This window comes from Sinocyclocheilus rhinocerous, unplaced genomic scaffold, assembly GCF_001515625.1.
Source record: "Sinocyclocheilus rhinocerous isolate Xijiao unplaced genomic scaffold, SAMN03320098_v1.1 scaffold418, whole genome shotgun sequence".
Classification (NCBI taxonomy): domain Eukaryota; kingdom Metazoa; phylum Chordata; class Actinopteri; order Cypriniformes; family Cyprinidae; genus Sinocyclocheilus; species Sinocyclocheilus rhinocerous.
Window position 1 is genome coordinate 890,098 of NW_015651146.1, and position 15,683 is coordinate 905,780.

At 36.9% G+C, this 15,683-nt stretch overlaps 1 protein-coding gene across 1 annotated transcript in view; it reads left to right on the plus strand.

Moving 5' to 3' along the window:
- Window positions 1-15,683, plus strand: part of lamb2l (laminin, beta 2-like) — a 47,144-nt gene that overhangs the window by 24,664 nt on the left and 6,797 nt on the right. Inside the window, exons 4-22 of the mRNA XM_016518046.1 lie at window positions 2,066-2,195; window positions 3,048-3,121; window positions 3,255-3,443; window positions 3,541-3,604; window positions 4,606-4,808; window positions 6,054-6,174; window positions 6,269-6,457; window positions 6,548-6,727; window positions 6,959-7,071; window positions 7,176-7,255; window positions 7,811-7,967; window positions 10,282-10,422; window positions 11,152-11,313; window positions 11,879-12,000; window positions 13,278-13,398; window positions 13,565-13,757; window positions 13,938-14,081; window positions 14,298-14,529; window positions 15,496-15,659. Of these exons, the coding sequence (XP_016373532.1) occupies window positions 2,066-2,195; window positions 3,048-3,121; window positions 3,255-3,443; window positions 3,541-3,604; window positions 4,606-4,808; window positions 6,054-6,174; window positions 6,269-6,457; window positions 6,548-6,727; window positions 6,959-7,071; window positions 7,176-7,255; window positions 7,811-7,967; window positions 10,282-10,422; window positions 11,152-11,313; window positions 11,879-12,000; window positions 13,278-13,398; window positions 13,565-13,757; window positions 13,938-14,081; window positions 14,298-14,529; window positions 15,496-15,659 (2,779 nt within the window). The remainder of the gene's footprint in view (window positions 1-2,065; window positions 2,196-3,047; window positions 3,122-3,254; window positions 3,444-3,540; window positions 3,605-4,605; window positions 4,809-6,053; window positions 6,175-6,268; window positions 6,458-6,547; window positions 6,728-6,958; window positions 7,072-7,175; window positions 7,256-7,810; window positions 7,968-10,281; window positions 10,423-11,151; window positions 11,314-11,878; window positions 12,001-13,277; window positions 13,399-13,564; window positions 13,758-13,937; window positions 14,082-14,297; window positions 14,530-15,495; window positions 15,660-15,683) is intronic.

The window sequence follows — 15,683 nt, forward strand, 5'->3', positions numbered from 1 at the left end:
ACACTATTTTTAAGAAGAATGTACCGTAATCAACAAAAAACTCCTTGTGCTCTCTTGCACGTGTGTTGCTCAGTATGCCACACCTCTTTCACTAAAGCTAAATCTGCGGCCTAAGGCTTTTCTGTTCGTTGCATGTGTGATTTAAAAGATCTTGTATTCATCTTTTACATCTACCTCTGTTTGCTTTTCCTCTTTTATCATGAATCACTACTCCTCCCTTTTCCTCCAGGTGTCTATAAAGCACTCTTTTCTGCCCTCATGTATTTTCATTGACTGTTTAATGTTCTATGAATGTCTTTTTAAAATGTTTGGTTTTCTTTTAGGTTGTATGTTCTTCTCATTAAAGCGTTTTGGGTGCATAAAATTGACAAACTGTTCAAACTGCCTGGAGGCACCATACATCCTAGACAGGGAGAGTTAACACCTGTTTTGTCCTCAGCGCAGGTGTTACCTGTCAGCGGTCTGACAATTTGTTTGTCAGTAGGGTGTCTGCAGAGTTCTCCACATTTCTGTTTGTGATGTGATGTATCTGTCAAGAGTGTCAAATGGAAATGCTAGTTTTAATTGACTGTGCTGTTATTTATTATTCATATCAAAAAGCACAGTAATAATTGTGATTCTTGATCCATATTTTTTACCCTTTTTTACATTACAAGATTTATACCTTTCAGCCATCTATACATCCTATAGGTCAGGGGTTTTCAAACTTTTTGATGCCAAAGACCTGCATTATATGAATATGAATGAGTGAATGAATGAAGAAATTAATGAATAAGGATGGATGAAAGAATATGAATGAATGAAAAAATTAATAAGTCTGGATGAATGAATGAATGAGAATGTATGGATGGATGAATTAATTGTTGTTTCCTAAATAAAATAATTGGCTTTTGGAATGGAAATATTTACTTTATTAATTTCCTTTTTTCCCCCTACCCCATAATAATGTTGCATGAATAGACTTAGCATAATGAGAAATATTTTCAGACAAACTGAGAATTATTTCTAAACCACTTCTCACAATAAATATTATTTCAAGGCCACGTTTAAAAAAATATTTTGCTAAACTTAAATATAACAACTTAAATATCTTAACCATAAAAAATATTTTTGTAAACAATTATTTTCTTTAATTTTATTGAAACTGTGTAATTTAATTGTGGCGTCTTTTCTTTGTAAAAATAACTATTTAGACATATCCAGGTCATTATTTTTATAAATATAAGTTTAAACGTAACCATCTTGACTATCCTTATCATTGTGTGTATACTCTTGCATCAAAAAATTTATCCTCAACTAGATTGGGATGCCAAAAATATTAGAAAGTGTCTTTCTTTATCTCTATTATCCCTTATTTCAGTCCACGCACTTAAATTGTGTGAATCCACAGAGCTGTTAAATTGCGCTAGACTAGAGGAATTAGAAATGTGGTTTTTGCTGGGCCCCAGCATAGCATTCCTGTAGTTGATAATCCAGTTGATCACTTCTAATCCTATTGTTGGCAGCTCACACTCAAAACTAGCCCAGAAACTATGTGTCTAGTGTGTGGTAAGCACAATATTTTAGAAGTGCTGATATCAATGTCCTGCAGAGCTTGTGAAGATGTGAAATAGATACTGAGCTTCTCCTGGTTGTTGCTGTGACCTTTTCAAGGCTGCTGAAGAAATACACGTGTCTCTGTCGGTTTAGCCAGGCCACTGCTGGAGGTTTTGTTGCTCATGACAACAACTCGGCTTAGACAAAGTACTCTGGCGTTCGTCCACGCTAACGCTCATGTTCTGACCTGAATCCAGAAGGCCCATTCCCCTCTCCTCCTCTGCTTCCAGGTTGGCATGGAACTTGCCCCCCATTCTGAGGGAATATTTTGCTCAGGCTATGACCCAGATTTTTTTTTTGTATGTCCTAGCAGCTACCTGAGCTGCAAGCCATGCTGGTTTAAGTTGTTATAAATGAAACAACCTGAAAAAAGGTGTGGAGAGGCTCCTGTCAGACTGCACTGCTATTGCTAAGTGCTTTTGCAGAATGAGCATTTATTTCACTCTTTCTTTCTTATGTCTGTGTGCAGGATTTAAATAAGTGCTTTAAGTGTGACTCTCAGGAGCCGTACGATGCCTACAACAAGAACCACAGGGTGGAGAATGTCATCTACCAGAGAGACAGCAGAGGAGAACTCACATGGTGGCAGTCTGTAAATGGTGTGTGAGGGACCAAAAGCCTGAGACCACATTGAAAGTTTTTTATTTTAAACTTAAGTTTTAGGATTTAGGGGGAAACAAAAGCATGAGAAAAATCATCATGTTAATTTTTCAAATAGGTTTTTCACTCAGTATTTTGTAATGAAAAATGTTGTATTTATTCATGTATTATTTAGTAAATGTGTTATTTATTTATTTGTTGTTTTTGTTGTTTCTATTTAATACATGATGATAAGTGTAGTTAAATTAATGATTATTCAAATAATTTATTATTAGTACACATTAATGTTAATGTATACTGTATATTCAAATAGAAAAAAACTATTTAAAAACACCAAATTAAAACAAAGAAAATGTATGATGACATAAGTAATTGTACTACCTGAAAGATATAAAATCTGTTTATTATTTAAAAAGCTTTTCATACAATAATTTGTAATTATTTGTATATTGATTAATTAATTTAGTTTCTGTTGTTGCTTCTATTTTAAATTTTTCTCTAATTCTAATAATACATGATGATAATAAGTGTAGTTTTAAAATACTTTTTCAAATCATTTATTATGTTAATTGGTATATACAGTTAATTAGTGTATACTGTATTAAAATAAAAAAAATTAACATAGAATGAAAACATTTTCACTAGTGGTTTCAAGTTTGTGGCCCATACCAAATTATAACAAAATAAAAGTACATCATAAGAGATAATTCTTCTACCTAAAAATAATGAAATTCATGTTGATTTTGAATAAGATTTTTACTCAATCATTTGTAATGAAAAAAATTGACTGTATAAGTTCCACTGAATAGTAGATAGTGACTTTCAGTTTTCTTTCGTTTGTTTGTGTGCAGGAGAGGAGAATGTCAGTATTAGACTGAATCTTGAGGCCGAGTTCCATTTTACTCATCTCATCATGAAGTTTAAAGTATGTATACAGTATAAATGGATATACATAAGCACAACAATACATTTCAGTAATAGTTAAGTATATATATCAGTAAAAGTGAACCAACTTCTTCACTGCTAAAGACTTTAACCTTCTGTTTGCATCTTCATAGACGTTTAGGCCTGCTGCTATGATAATTGAGCGTTCTTCTGATTTTGGCCGTACATGGAGGCCATATCGCTACTTCGCCTACAACTGCACCAAGACTTTCCCCCGGGTTCCTGCCCACTCACTGCGGTTTACTGATGAGGTCATCTGTGAGGAGCGCTACTCTGACATTGAGCCGTCCACTGAAGGAGAGGTGAGTGTGTGCTGAGGCTATTTTAATAAGGATATGTTTCAATCTGTTACTTTTGAATGCAGTCCTGCTATTTGATTGTATTAATATGATTTTTTAGGTCATCTACAAAGTGCTTGATCCTGCTATCCATGTCAAAGACCCATACAGTCTTGACATTCAGGGTTAGTGAACTATAACAAATCTTTTACCATGTTACTGTTGTGCATTATTTTTTTTATTAAAATGTATTTAGTCCTTATGTCAATAGGATTATTAAAGAAATAGTTCACCCAAAAATGAAAATTTGCTTAAAACCCTCAGGCCATCTAAGATGCCAATGAGTCTTCATTGGAACAAAAAAAAAAAATAGGAGAAATGTATCATTACATCACTTGCTCACCAGTGGATCCTCTGCAGTGAATGGGTGCCGTCAGAATGAGAGTGCAAACAGCTGATTAAAACATCACAATAATCCACATGACTCCAGTCCATCAATTAATGTCTTGTGAAGCTGCATGTTTGTGAGAAACTAATTTATTATTAAGGCGATTCAACTTTAAACCTTCACTTCTTGGGCAAAATACGATTATATAATCCATAATAATGCTTCAAGCAGTGAAGAAGTCCATCCCCTGTTGTCCTCTCACATCAAAATTTACCAACATATCTGTTTAATCAGTTTTGGACTGTTTTCGTGTAGATGGTGCTTGATCTGTGCAAATTTCTCTCCTGATTCAGATGAGATGACTTTTTCACAGAAGAAAACAATATCATGGATAGAAGACTTGTTTGAAGTTGACAGCATCTTAACAATGAAATTGTTTTGTACAAACACACAGCTAATCACTTCACAAGATATGAAATGATGGACGGAAGTTGTGTGGATTATTTGTGGATTATTGTGATGTTTTTATCATCTGTTAGCACTCTCATTCTGACGGCACCCATTCACTGCAGAGGATCCATTGGTGAGCAAGTTTCTCCAAATCTGTTCCAATGAAGAAACAAACTCATCTTGAATAGGCTGAGGGTAAGTAAAGTTTTAGAAAATTTCAATTTTTGGGTGATCTATTCGTTTAATGGCCAACTTGTGAGTTTACTATAACAAGTGTTCATTTTGTGTATACAGCACTGCATATAATGCAGCTGCCAATCACACAGTGCATTAACAATCTTCCCTCAGATTTGTTGCGGATCACTAACCTACGGATAAACTTCACTAAACTGCACACTCTGGGTGATAACTTGCTTGACCGGCATCTGGACGTGCTGCAGAAATATTACTATGCTCTGTATGAGCTGGTTGTGCGCGGGAGCTGCTTCTGCTACGGTCACGCGTCAGAGTGCGCACCAGTACCCGGAGTGACCACCAGGGATTCTAGCATGGTGGGTATCGGTCAAACTGATTTGTAGTTTTGATTTCAAAACAGCTTGATTATTGTTGGATTGTGAATGAAGCACACTATTTAATAAATCCCATCCTTTTGATTGGACAGATTCATGGACATTGTGTGTGTAAGCACAACACTGTGGGATTAAACTGTGAGTGCAGTGAATGGGTGCCGTCAGAATGAGAGTGCAAACAGCTGATTAAAACATCACAATAATCCACATGACTCCAGTCCATCAATTAATGTCTTGTGAAGCTGCATGTTTGTGAGAAACTAATTTATTATTAAGGCGATTCAACTTTAAACCTTCACTTCTTGGGCAAAATACGATTATATAATCCATAATAATGCTTCAAGCAGTGAAGAAGTCCATCCCCTGTTGTCCTCTCACATCAAAATTTACCAACATATCTGTTTAATCAGTTTTGGACTGTTTTCGTGTAGATGGTGCTTGATCTGTGCAAATTTCTCTCCTGATTCAGATGAGATGACTTTTTCACAGAAGAAAACAATATCATGGATAGAAGACTTGTTTGAAGTTGACAGCATCTTAACAATGAAATTGTTTTGTACAAACACACAGCTAATCACTTCACAAGATATGAAATGATGGACGGAAGTTGTGTGGATTATTTGTGGATTATTGTGATGTTTTTATCATCTGTTAGCACTCTCATTCTGACGGCACCCATTCACTGCAGAGGATCCATTGGTGAGCAAGTTTCTCCAAATCTGTTCCAATGAAGAAACAAACTCATCTTGAATAGGCTGAGGGTAAGTAAAGTTTTAGAAAATTTCAATTTTTGGGTGATCTATTCGTTTAATGGCCAACTTGTGAGTTTACTATAACAAGTGTTCATTTTGTGTATACAGCACTGCATATAATGCAGCTGCCAATCACACAGTGCATTAACAATCTTCCCTCAGATTTGTTGCGGATCACTAACCTACGGATAAACTTCACTAAACTGCACACTCTGGGTGATAACTTGCTTGACCGGCATCTGGACGTGCTGCAGAAATATTACTATGCTCTGTATGAGCTGGTTGTGCGCGGGAGCTGCTTCTGCTACGGTCACGCGTCAGAGTGCGCACCAGTACCCGGAGTGACCACCAGGGATTCTAGCATGGTGGGTATCGGTCAAACTGATTTGTAGTTTTGATTTCAAAACAGCTTGATTATTGTTGGATTGTGAATGAAGCACACTATTTAATAAATCCCATCCTTTTGATTGGACAGATTCATGGACATTGTGTGTGTAAGCACAACACTGTGGGATTAAACTGTGAGCGCTGCAGAGATTTCTACCATGATGCACCCTGGAGGCCCGCCGAGACTGATAATGCACATACATGCAGGGGTAAGATCCTGTACACATGCATGTAGAAGTTAAAGAAAATTTACTTATCCTAATACAAATGGCAAATAAGTCTTAATTTGTGACTTTTTCCCAGAATGCAACTGTAACGGTCACTCCAACCAGTGTCACTTTGACATGGCGGTCTATCTGGCTACGGGGAACGTCAGTGGAGGTGTGTGTGACAACTGTCTCCACAACACCATGGGCCGCAATTGTGAGACCTGTAAACCGTTTTACTATCAGGATCCAACTCGAGACATCAGAGACCCGGCAGCATGTATCCGTAAGTGGTTCATTTTCATGAGAATTTATTTTTTTTTTGCATGGTTTTCTCCTGCCTGCTGTTCATGTTGTTTCCTATGTATGTGTGCAGCCTGTGACTGTGACCCGGTGGGATCTGTGGAGGGTGGAGTTTGTGACAGTCATACTGATCTGGATCTGGGTATGATTGGCGGTCAGTGTCGCTGTAAGCAGAACGTCAGGGGTCAGCGCTGTGACTACTGCAAAGAGGGACACTATGGACTCAGTCTTGACAACCCACTGGGATGCCAGCGTAAGTGATTGTGTGCGTTTAGTGGATGTGAAGTCATTTCTTCTCAAGTCCATCACATTCACTATGAACGTGTTCCCCTAACAATGGACAAATAGAAACTGTTTAAATTTTAATCAATACAAAATATTGGGCTCTATAAAATTTGTTCATGTTTTTGAAAGAAGTCTCTAATGCTCACCAAGGGGCCTCTGTATATGACATTTATTGTGTTTATGTGTATGTCGTTGGCAGCATGTAACTGTGACCCCCGTGGCATCACTATGCTGGGGGCACCATGTGATCAGATCAGTGGTGACTGCTCCTGTAAGAGATATGTAACCGGCCGCTACTGCAACCAGTGTCTGGTACGACTTCACTCTCTCCTTAAACAATAACCATCTCAAAAATATTTGCAGTTTTAAAATATTGAAAATTCAGAAAATGCCTGTATGTATTTGTTTGTGTACAGCCTGAATACTGGGGACTCAGTAATGATCTGGCTGGCTGCAGACCCTGCGACTGTGACTTTGGTGGAGCAACCAGCAGCAGGTGAGTCACTGATGTCAGTTATTGCATTTAAATGTGTGTTTACCCTTGATTAGCAATAAGGAAGTGTCTGGTATCTGGGTGTTGTTTTGATATGCCAAGATTAAAGTCCTGCATTCTTTTGGGATTTGACCGGGATGTGCACTGAAGTCAAGAACTCTTTAATTTTTTTTCGAGAACTGAACTGAATGGAAGTGCCGAACTACAAGATGAAAACAATGAACGTTTCTATTTTCCAGATATGTATTTTTTTTCCCCGTAAATATTTTTTTCCCCCATTTCATTTTAAGACAAATAAAAAACACTTAAAAAATAATGTCTGATAAATACAATTTTAACAACAACAAAAAATTATTAGTAAAAATAATAAAATAAAAAAATAAACAAAAAAGATTACAGTAGAAAAACTTATGTAGAAAAAAATGTCCTCGCAGTTCAGGGCTTCCACAGAATATGAACTGATTTCTTTATGAAAACAAATCATTAAACCCTTGATTTGAAGCGTTTTGAAGATATCTATGAGAGTTTTCTCTAAACTCTGTTCTCTTTCACCTTCAGGTGCAGGATGGACAACGGTCAGTGTGAGTGTTGGCCTCATCTGATTGGTCGGCAGTGTTCTGAAGTGCAGCCTGTGTTTTTCTGTGCTTCTCTGGATAATAACAAGTATGAAGCAGAGGAAGCTTTAGGTCACTCTCCTGATGATCCTGCTCTTCCAGTGAGTAATGCTCAGTTGCACGGAGATCACATTTCTAAAGTCCACCTAATACTGGCATTTTAACTGTGTATTATTTTTCCTTGTGGCAGACTAAACTGTGCAGAGTTCATGTCATATTATCAGGGTACTGCTATAAATCTTCCTGTTGTTATGAATAGGTGTCTGTTCTGCTCTTGGGGGTGATGATGGTATCATGGGTCATGGAAACAGGATCAGGCACATAGGCACATCGAGTAATATGTCTGTGAAAGAATTCAGCTGAATCTTTCAGTCCATAAATGTTGATGTAATGTGTAAAATGTAAAACCGTCTACTTTGTCAGTTTGTATTGATGTGAGTGGAACCCTCAGGTACCTTCACTTCCACTGCTCTGTGTGACAAAACAATCAGAGCAGCATGTCTATCTGATACCATCATATCCTCTGAGTCACACTTGGGTTTGGTGATAGCGTTGGTTAAAAATTCAGTGCAAAACAACTTTTTTCCCCTTAAATCAATATTTTTGCCTTCCAGTTTGTTTCCGGTTAAAATAAATCTTTAAAAATATATATTAATATTTAAAATAAATGTTTAAAAATGATTTTTCTTTCCACATTGTTGTAGCGAATCAGCTCATGGGGAAATATGAATAATTAATCATAACTAGTTATAATTAATTATAAATATTTAGATCCGCTGTAGATATTTACTTGACCTCTCAGGGTCAACTGTCTGTCAATTCTAAGAACGTTAATTTCCTGGTTAAGGGAAATAACTTTCTTACTGTACAACTCTACACAGAGCCTGTAGCATAAATCTGCAGTTATGAGCAAACAATGACCAACGTCAAGTGTGATGTTTATTGGGTGAGGGGTCTGTGAATGTTTGTTAATCTAATGAATAATTGATTTGTTAAATCAAATGAAAAATGGTGTGTCTGATTGGTCCAGACGCTACATTGTCAGTTTTTCATCATAATTTAGTGAGTTTTTTCCAGGATGGTTCACTGTAGCCCCCTCAGGAACTCAGTGCTGTGCTGGTTGTGCAGGCACACTGTGGCATACACTAACAAACACGCAGACGAACTGCAGAATGCTCCACGAGTCCACAGCTGAAGTGACCCAGAATAAGATCAGAGAGCAGAGGAGGTGCCAGCCTGTCAGAGAGCGTTATTAATGCACACCACACATATAAACACACACCAGCACTGTCTGGTTCACACAGTCTCTCACACTCTTCACCATCATCATTCCAGTTCACACTTTCACTTCCTGTCACTCACCTTTGTTCAGAAAGGGTGTCATGTTGTGTTCAAACGTTTGTGGTTGGTAAGAATGTTTTTAATGGTGTTAAAAAAAGACTCTCATGCTCAACAAGGCTGTATTATTTGATCATTTGAAAATACAGCAAAAACAGTAATGTGAAATATTATTACAAATTAAAATAACATTTCTATTTTAATATTTTTTTTTATATAATTTATTTGTGAGATGGCAAAGCTGAATTTTCACCAGCCATTATTCCAGTCTTTAGTGTCACATGATCCTTCAGAAATCATACTAATATGCTGATTTGCTGCTCAAGAAAAATGTATTATAAATATTGAAAACACTTGTGCTGAATAATATTATTGTGGAAATTGTGATACTTTTTTTTTTCAGAAATTTTGGATGAATAGAAACTTCAAACAGCATATTTGAACCATAAATCTGTAACATTATACATGTCTTTTCTGTTGATCAATTTAATGCATCCTTGCTGAATAAAAGTTTTCATTATAAAAAAAAATCTTACTGATCCAAACTTGAACTATAGTGTATATACTGTGTATTATTTGCACTGAGTACATTGTACTGTGTACCAGTAGTATCCTTTATTGTCACTTGACTACTGCATGTTTACTTCAGGTATCACATTTTTTATCCAATTTTGTATAAAAATGTCTTAACTTTAGGCCATCTGGTCAGGTAATGAGTCACAAAAGACATTACAAGTCAAATTTGGTATAATTTCTGGAGCAGTGATAACTTTTGAAGTGGAAGGTTTGAAGTTGGAAGTTGAGCACATTGCATTGTGGGATGCAATATCCAATGAAATATACTCTGGTTATATACTGCATATTTTAAAAAAATGTGCTTACTTTGTGCACAGTACATATAATGCATAATGAAACAGTATACATTGTATACATACTGCATACTAGAAAATTAGTATGACAGTATATTGATATGCCATTTTGGACATAGCCATACATTAATGTTTTACAGTGTGTATATTTATGTATACACATATGTAATATCATGAATATTATATAGTTTGTGTGCTTGTTTTTTAGGGCAGCCCAAGGCCTCAGGCTGAGACTGACTGCGTGCAGCATCTCAACAATCAGCTGAGAAGAAACCGTCGTCATCACCACCGGCACATTGCCCAGCAGCAGAGGGCAGCACTGAGACGCATCCGACAGTTGCAGCAAACTGTAAGTTTCCCCAAGTATAGGTCTCTGCCATAGACTGTATAAAAACATGGACGTAGTGTCCGTGACGTCACCCGTAGGGTTCCGAAGATAGTTTTTGAAGCTCAAAAGTGGGCGGAGGCGGCCGTCACCATCTTGGCAGTGCGTCCCACTGCGTCACTCCCGGATAATCGATGAGTTATAAAAAAATTCACCCCCCTCACAGTTGTCATGAAGGGCAAAATTAGCTATATAGACCAAAATCATTTTTTGAACCAGGCTGTAAACATGTTTTTTTCTGCTGTAAAGTTAGGCATTTTAACATGGGGAGTCTATGGGATTGACTCCCGTTTGCAGCCAGCCTCTAGCGGCCAGTTGACGAATTACAGTTTAAGTCACTTCCTTGTTGGCTTCACAAGAGAGAGCGGGAGGTTGCCGCTCGGTCTCTGCAGGAAAGTAATGGGGGTTACCAGATCGGGGCGTTTTTAGACCATGTTTCCTAATTGGCTGACATCATAGTGATGGTAGGTTTAGGGGTGGGGTTAGGTAAGGGGGATCATTTTGATTGCATGATTGAGAAACACCCTACAGTTTGAAAACACCCACAAATTCAGAGACGCCCACTTTTGCTCTGCAGAGACCTCAATCTCAGTTTCCCCTCAGATAACTCCACCTCCTCCTTCATCAGCCAATCCATACCTTACACTATACTGCTGTATCTAGTTTAATATGAATGTGTGAATCTGTTTTCAGCCCAGCGTAAGCACAGTGCATAGAGAGAGACAACCAGGTCAGATGGTCACATGGACCGGGCCGGGCTTCGCTCGGGTTAAAGACGGTGCTGGCCTCAAGTTCACCATCAGCAATATCCCTTACGCTATGGAATATGACATTATGATCAGATACGAGCCAGAGGTGTGTGGTCTGAAACACTTGAGACATTGTTTCGAAACATGGTAGCTGATTACTAGCTGGTAGATTATCTTAGACCAACCTACAAACAGCAACCAGTATACCTTATATACTTCTTCCTTATTTTGTCTCATTTTCCAGTATAAACATATAAACATTCTTAAATAAATACACATTTATTTAAGAAGGAAAATTACTGGATATAAAGTTTTGTTTTTCTGAAAAATTTATCAAAAGTAAGTGTTTAATCTTAAAACATGAAAAAATATCTGCCAGTGAGGTCAGAAAAATAATTCAAAGATTTTTTACCTCATTGACAGATTTTTTTCTTGTTTTAAGCATAAACTCAATTTTGATACTTTTTGCAGAACTTGTTCATTTTGTTTCTCAAGTAAATGTATCTTGATTAAAGAACGTTGAGATATTTGTACTGGAAAACAAGACAAACATACTAAGTAGCATTTTTTTTTGCAGTGTATTTACTTAATAAGATATCACAAAATATCGTCTTTGGTTTAAAATTAATGTTATTATTAATAATCTTGTCTATTCTTTTTGATGTATGCAGTCCACAGAGGACTGGGAGGCTCTAGTGAGCGTCACATCCCTGGATTTACCCACAAGTCTCCGCTGTGGAAACATGCTGCCCACAGAGCAGATGTACACAGTCACAATGCCCCACCACAGGAGGTAATATCATTGTGTTTATGTCTGTGTGTGTCCGTGTTTACCTGACACATCAGGAATGCTTTGTTTTTGGATGCAAGTACGCATTCATATTTCTTTGTAAGCACTCCATTCATATTTAGTGTAGAGTAGACTTATGTACTATTGCGTATTATGTACAAAGTACTATTTTAAAGCTTGTTTAACCCAACCTCACGTCATGGGAAACAGAGTTCCACGGCAGTTGTTTTGATCTTTTTCCTGCAAGGGTGAGTTTTTGGGTGCCATTGTAATCTGAATCTAATCTGATTTCTGGCTTTATCCCAAGGCTCAGGGAATGCAGGAGCAAATTAGACTCTGTCAAAAGCTGCATATCCTTTTGAGCAAACACTGAGAGAATTAAAAAAATAAGATACTGGCTGAGTGAGAAAGTGGGAGAAACAAGAGAAAATGAAAGGAGGCAGGGAGTCGGGTGAGTTCAGGAAGTTCAGTCTGGATATATTACTGGTTTAAGTCTTTCGATGGGGAAATAAAACCCAGGCAGGAAATAAGACTTCACACAGACATTATCAGGCTGGTGTAGCTGCTGTCTAACTGAGGGTTACTAAAAAAGTGTGGCTGTCTGGTGCTGGAAAGGGATTTGAGTCAATGAATGCTTTAACATAGGCAAAGGAAGCAGCTGTATGTGCTTCACCTGATTAAAGCTGGTGAAAAATACTGGTAGTTTGTGAATAAAAATAATAATCATATCTCAAATAGCACATGCATATTTCTGTGATATACTGAAAAAGATGCATTAAATTGAAAAGTGACAGTAAAGACATCATTTTACGGGATATTTCAATTTCAAATAAATATAAGGAATAAATAACATTTCACAACATATTAAAATAGAAAACTAAATTTTAAAATCGTAATATTATTTCATAATATTACTATTTTTATAGTATTTTTGATCAAATAAATGCAGTCTTGGATTAAATCATAAAAAAAACTGAATGTCAGTGTATATATTTTCAAAATGTGTTTTTATTTCAAATAGGAAAACTATTATATGATTATGGTCTGATGATATAGGTCACAGTGTTGTTTTATGTCATAACATTTCTTTATTTTATATTTTTTAAAAACCTCAAACTTTATTTACAAATTTAAATTAGACATTAAATTTAAGATTGTCATTGGACCTCATTGCATGTTTAAAAAGTAATTTTTAAATGATTTGTAGAGTAAAGGGAAAGAAATATGCATTACTGTACTGTATATGAATATCGTTAGTAATGGTTTGCAACTCTTGACAGGTACGTTGACATGCCAAGGCCCTTTTGCTTTGAGCCAAACAGCCAGTATGTGGTTTCCATCCGTTTCCAGCGTCATGCCGTGTCTCACCAACATCTCACTGCCTTCACCCTGATAGACTCAGTAAGGAGTTGTTAAATGCTTAAAACAAGAAATGCATGTGGTGCAATTTCCTAACCACAGTTACTGTAATATAAGCACTGCCCCCTGCTGGTGTAATTATATTAAAGTATTGAGTCTTCTGTCGATCTAATAATGACAAAAGCTTACTCTTTCTCTCTCCCCACAGCTCGTACTGATACCCAGGTATGAAGAGCTTCCAGGTTTCCAGAGTGACGACGCCCCAGATGAGCGTCGACGTCAGGAGATGGAGTTGTACATGTGTTTGGATTCCTTCATGACCGTGCCGATGCCTGCGCTGGCCGAGCTGTGCACTACACTCATCTGCAGCATCTCCGCGATCATGTATAATGGTGCCCTGGGTGAGTCACACAGTGATGGGGTCAAAGCTCAAAGATCCCTCCTCAATGTCCAGTCAAAACAACGGTCACATCGCAGCACATCAATTCATTTTTCATTCAGAAAAATCTCATGCTGTTGTTTAGATTCTTACAAAAGGCTTCCTAAAAAGTGGTAATAGTTTGAACTTTTTGTTTCTGCAGCATGTCAGTGTGACCCTCAGGGTTCACTGAGTGCAGAGTGTGACAAAGTCGGAGGTCAATGTCACTGTAAACCCAATGTTATTGGCCGTAAATGTGATCAGTGTGCACCGGGGACTTACGGATTTGGGCCATATGGCTGCACTGGTGAGAAACTTTAATAAGCATTTTAATGGATATTTAAATGAAAACACATTGATAATGTAAAAATATTTATTTGATAGACACTTTTGATAGGGCCATCAATGTTCTTTTTATATTGTAACTGTTTATTTTTTCACAAGTGTTAGTTTAAGATCTTAATTAAATAAAATTGGACACATTTCGCATCATCCCTCACTCCCTTTTCTCTGTCTGCAACAGTATGTGACTGCCACTCTCAGGGCTCTGTAGGGCATCAGTGTGACCCTGTGACGGGCCAGTGTCCGTGCCAGCATGGGGCGACTGGCCGCCAGTGCTCGAAATGCCAGCCAGGTCAGTGGGGATTTCCAAACTGTAGACAGTGCCAGTGTAACGGTCATGCGGAGATCTGTGACCCTGAAACAGGTGCCTGCTATGAGTGCAGAGACTACACAGCTGGACAGCTGTGTGAGAGGTGAGAGACTGCTTAATGTGGTCAACACACTGACTACATCAGTGAGACTAAATCAATGACAAATTACATTTGGATCACTGATTGAAGTCACAATGTAATGCATGCTTTGCAAAAGAGGGTGAGACAGCCACAATCTATATGTCAAATATGACCGCAAATAAGTTATTAAAGTAAGTTAATTAATGAATAAATATAGATATTTCTATATTAGATGCTGACTCCAAATGTTTGAACGGTAGAGTAAGATCTGTTGATTTTATTCTTCAAGGATGCATTAACTTGATCAAAAATGACAGTAAAGACTTTTACATTTTTACAGTTTTTATTTCAAATGAATGATGTTCTTTTGAACTTTGTATTTGTCAGAGAATCCTGACAAAAAAATGCATCATGGTTTCCACAAAAATATTAAGCTGCACGATGGTTTTCAAAATTGATAATAATAAGAAATGTTTCATGAGCAGCAAATCAGCATTGTAGTATGATTTCTGAAGGATCGTGTCACAATGAAATCTATAGTAATGGATGCAGAAAATTCAGCTTAGCCATCACAGGAATAAATTATATTTTAAAACATATTTAAATAGAAAATAGTTATTTTAAATCACAATAATATTTCACAATATTACTGTTTTTACTGTATTTTTCTTATTAAATAATTGCAGCCTTGGTGAGCACATGCAAGAGAAATCTAACAAAATAAACAAATTTAACACAAAAATATTTGTATAATCTTTGTTTAACAAAATGCTCCATTAAATATTATGTTTATTATAATAATAATTGTATAGTATGATACTAATAATATGCACATATCCATAGGCTGCCCTGTAATAAATGTACAGTAGTGAGAGAAAAAGTCTTTTTATCTGTAATATCTGTAATTAGATATTAATTAGAAATAAAATTAATAAGATATTATTCTCTAAAGAAGTGTATCTATTATTCTGCCCTTTCTTACTTTAGATGTGTAAACGGTTTCTATGGTAACCCAATATTGGGTTCTGGCGAGCACTGTCGCCCCTGTCCATGTCCAGGACACCCTGACAGCGGACACACCAATGGAGCTTCCTGTCACGCAGATTATGCCTCCAATCAGATCCTCTGCCAGTGTGGTGAAGGATATGCAGGTAAAATAGTGTCACTAAATCAAT